Below are 2,965 nucleotides of genomic sequence, written 5' to 3'. Positions count from 1 at the left end.
TGCATCTGAAATACGACTTAGTCTTTTCTACCAGTCATGGTAACTCAAAGCGGAAAAAAGTGAGCCGCATTAGCTCCTGGAGATGTGACGTCAACGCCTTAGGTGCAAAGAGCCCATTGCGCATGTGACCAAGAATCGCGTTTGGGAAGACGCCGGAAATGCGTTGGTCTCACGGAGTGCTGTGGTTTCAGAGCTCTACTTCCGTTTCCATGGAGCACTATGTAACCTCGTCCTAACAAAGATGAAAGTCAAGTGACGTCATAGGCTCGTGACGTCCTCGGAGCTTATCAGCCGCCTGTCATTTCTCTTGTCAGGTTCCCCAGATCTTTGAAGGAACCTCCTGGTTTTTTAAGAGACATTTTCCGACGTTTCCAAGAGTTTCGATTTGTTAAAAATGTCGGTCTTTGGTTCTAAGCCAGAATTTAACCTCCAGAAAAATACAGTCCTGGTCAGCAAAACGAACCAGTTCCTAGTGGAAGACCTGATGGCGCGCGGAGGCTACGGATGTGTGGTAAAGTGTAGGAAGGTGGAGACGGAGGAGAGGGTGGCCATAAAGCTGGTGAAGCGATCACAGTACGACTCCGGCGTGAATGAAATGAAAATTTTTAAGACACTCAGACAATTTAAGGGTGGCAATACAAACATAGTGAAATTTCTGGAACATTTTGAGCACAACAACCATTTCTGCCTGGCTTTTGAGATGTTGGATATCAATCTATATGAATTCATCAGATGTAGGTATTTTTTTCCTTTGGATGTCAATGAAATCCGAGTTTTGGCCCAGCAGCTGCTTGCAGCTCTGAAAGTCCTGAAAGAGTTACGTGTAACACACAGAGATATAAAATGTGACAACATCATGCTCGTTGATCGTGTGTCACAGCCGCTGCGGGTGAAGTTGATAGACTTTGGTCTCTCCACCAGAACCTACAGCATGAGGAATTACGTGTTCAAGCAGCCGCTTTCTTACAGATCCCCGGACGTCATCCTAGACTTTCCTTTAGATGAAGCAATAGACATGTGGGGTCTAGGTTGTGTTTTAGCTTTTTTGTACCTCGGTCGCCACCTGTTTCCCTCGCGGGCCGAGTACGAAACCTTAAGTGTGATGGTCAAGCTTCTAGGTAAGCCTCACGATACTCTGCTGACCTTCGGACTCAGCACAGGCCGGTTCTTTAAGTGTGTCAAAGGGGAATTTACGTACACTTGGTTACTAAAAACGACAGAGGAATATTATAATGACTCGGGTGAAGTGGTCGTGCTTCGTCCTGGAGTTCATTCGGACCTGAGCTGTTTGGATGACCTGCAGAAAAAGCGACCAGAGCCCAAGAATCCTTTGGAAAAGAGGGATTTACTGTCTTTCATTGACCTTCTCAAAAAGATGCTGGATATGAATCCTTCAAGACGGATCGCCCCCCTGAAGGCATTGAACCATGAATTTATCACAATGGCTCACCTGTCTGCTGACTCCAGCAGCTCTTATGTGATTGCGTCCCAGACGAAGATGATAAAGGTGAAAGAGGAAGAGCCTGAAGTGGAGAACTCCACCTCTGCAGGACCGAGTCTGCCACAGGAAAGCTTAGACTCAACTCCTCATGTAGGTGGCAATAAGGACTCAGCAAAGAAAACAGCCGAGCAGAAACAAGCAGCACCGGGTCTGGGGCCTACCGTGGTCAAAGGTCAGGCGAAACCGGGCTGGAGACCGGCAGGCATGAACCCAACCAGTCATAAAACAGGACCGTTGGCAAGTTCAAGCAGGCACACCACGGTTCCTCCAGCTACCGTCAGGAAGAACAAAAACAAGAGTAACAATTGCAAACCTGGGAGACCAGGTCCTGAGTGCTTAGATAATTTCTCTTGTACCAAATCCTCATCTTCAGTCAGATCTGCAGAGATCTCAGCCAGTCAAACCGGAGACGACCCAACTGCTGCTGAAGTAGATTCAGAGGCAATACTCCAAAAGATCTTTGAGGGTTTTAGACTTAAAAAGGCAGCCACCTCAAAGTCTCCATTTCTGACTGAATCCTGTGATCCCAAAACAGAAACCCCCTTCGATCCGAGCAAGAAGCCCACCAACGTTGCAAAAACACCCGGCAGTAAAGATGAAAATAACAAAAATACTGATAAAATTTCAAACTCTTTACGATTCAAAACAGTGCCTTCATGCTTAGAAGGTTTGGGCCATGAAACACAAGAAGCACCAACCAGTTGGGCCGACAGTGACGGCAAATACAGAAATACCAGAATCAAATCACGAGTTTTCAAAGTGAATCCCATCGTCACGGTTACAAACAAGAAACTCCCAACTGAAGATCAGGAACCAGATGAACTGACCCGGTCCGACAGCACCAGGCAGCCGGACCGCTCTGCCTCCGTCCAGGACCGGTCCAGCCCCGGCCCCGTCCGAACCCAGGACCGGTCCAGCCAAACCGAGAACTGTGCTCAGTTCATTGAGGTCAAAACGAGGAATACGTGTCTCAGGAGGATGAAGAACTTTGCCACACGGGTCTTCAGGTGTTTAGAGTAGGGGACGTTTCTCAGCTCTATGGCCTGCACTCGGGTTTCCTTTGTTGGGTTTCCCAAGTTAGTTTTCTGGAGCTGGATCAGGGAATCAGCTGAAGGTTCGCCCCATGGGTGGAGGTGTTCTCCGGGAGCTCCGGTCCTCCTACCGATCCAGCAGGTTCCTCCTCGGACCTCAGAGGAATCTCTGCAGATTCTCCTCCGTCATCTTGCTGTAATAACCTTCCAACGATCCAAGCAGCTGGTTTTGGATTTGCCGAGTTTGGTTTTTATCCTTTAGATCACAAATCAAACTTCAGACTTGGGGGCCGGAGTCCTGCAGCTGCTGCAGCTCCTGGTCCAACACAGCAGAATCAAGATGCAGGACTCCGGACTCCTGATAGTAACCGGATTGTCTGGTTCAGCTGCAGCAGAGGAGCATCTACACCAGGGGTGGGCAGTCCTGGTCCTG

At 48.6% G+C, this 2,965-nt stretch overlaps 1 protein-coding gene across 1 annotated transcript; it reads left to right on the top strand.

Annotated features, from left to right (window-relative positions):
- Positions 1 to 394: 394 nt before the first annotated feature.
- Positions 395 to 2,521, top strand: LOC148152602 (homeodomain-interacting protein kinase 2-like). The gene has a single exon (XM_088003549.1). The coding sequence runs from the start codon at positions 395 to 397 to the stop codon at positions 2,519 to 2,521; it is 2,127 nt and encodes a 708-aa protein (XP_087859675.1).
- Positions 2,522 to 2,965: the final 444 nt, after the last annotated feature.

This window comes from Poecilia mexicana, unplaced genomic scaffold (assembly GCF_051168715.1).
Source record: "Poecilia mexicana isolate PSO_F unplaced genomic scaffold, ASM5116871v1 scaffold_23, whole genome shotgun sequence".
In the NCBI taxonomy this organism is placed as follows: domain Eukaryota; kingdom Metazoa; phylum Chordata; class Actinopteri; order Cyprinodontiformes; family Poeciliidae; genus Poecilia; species Poecilia mexicana.
This window is presented reverse-complemented; position numbering and strand designations above follow the sequence as displayed.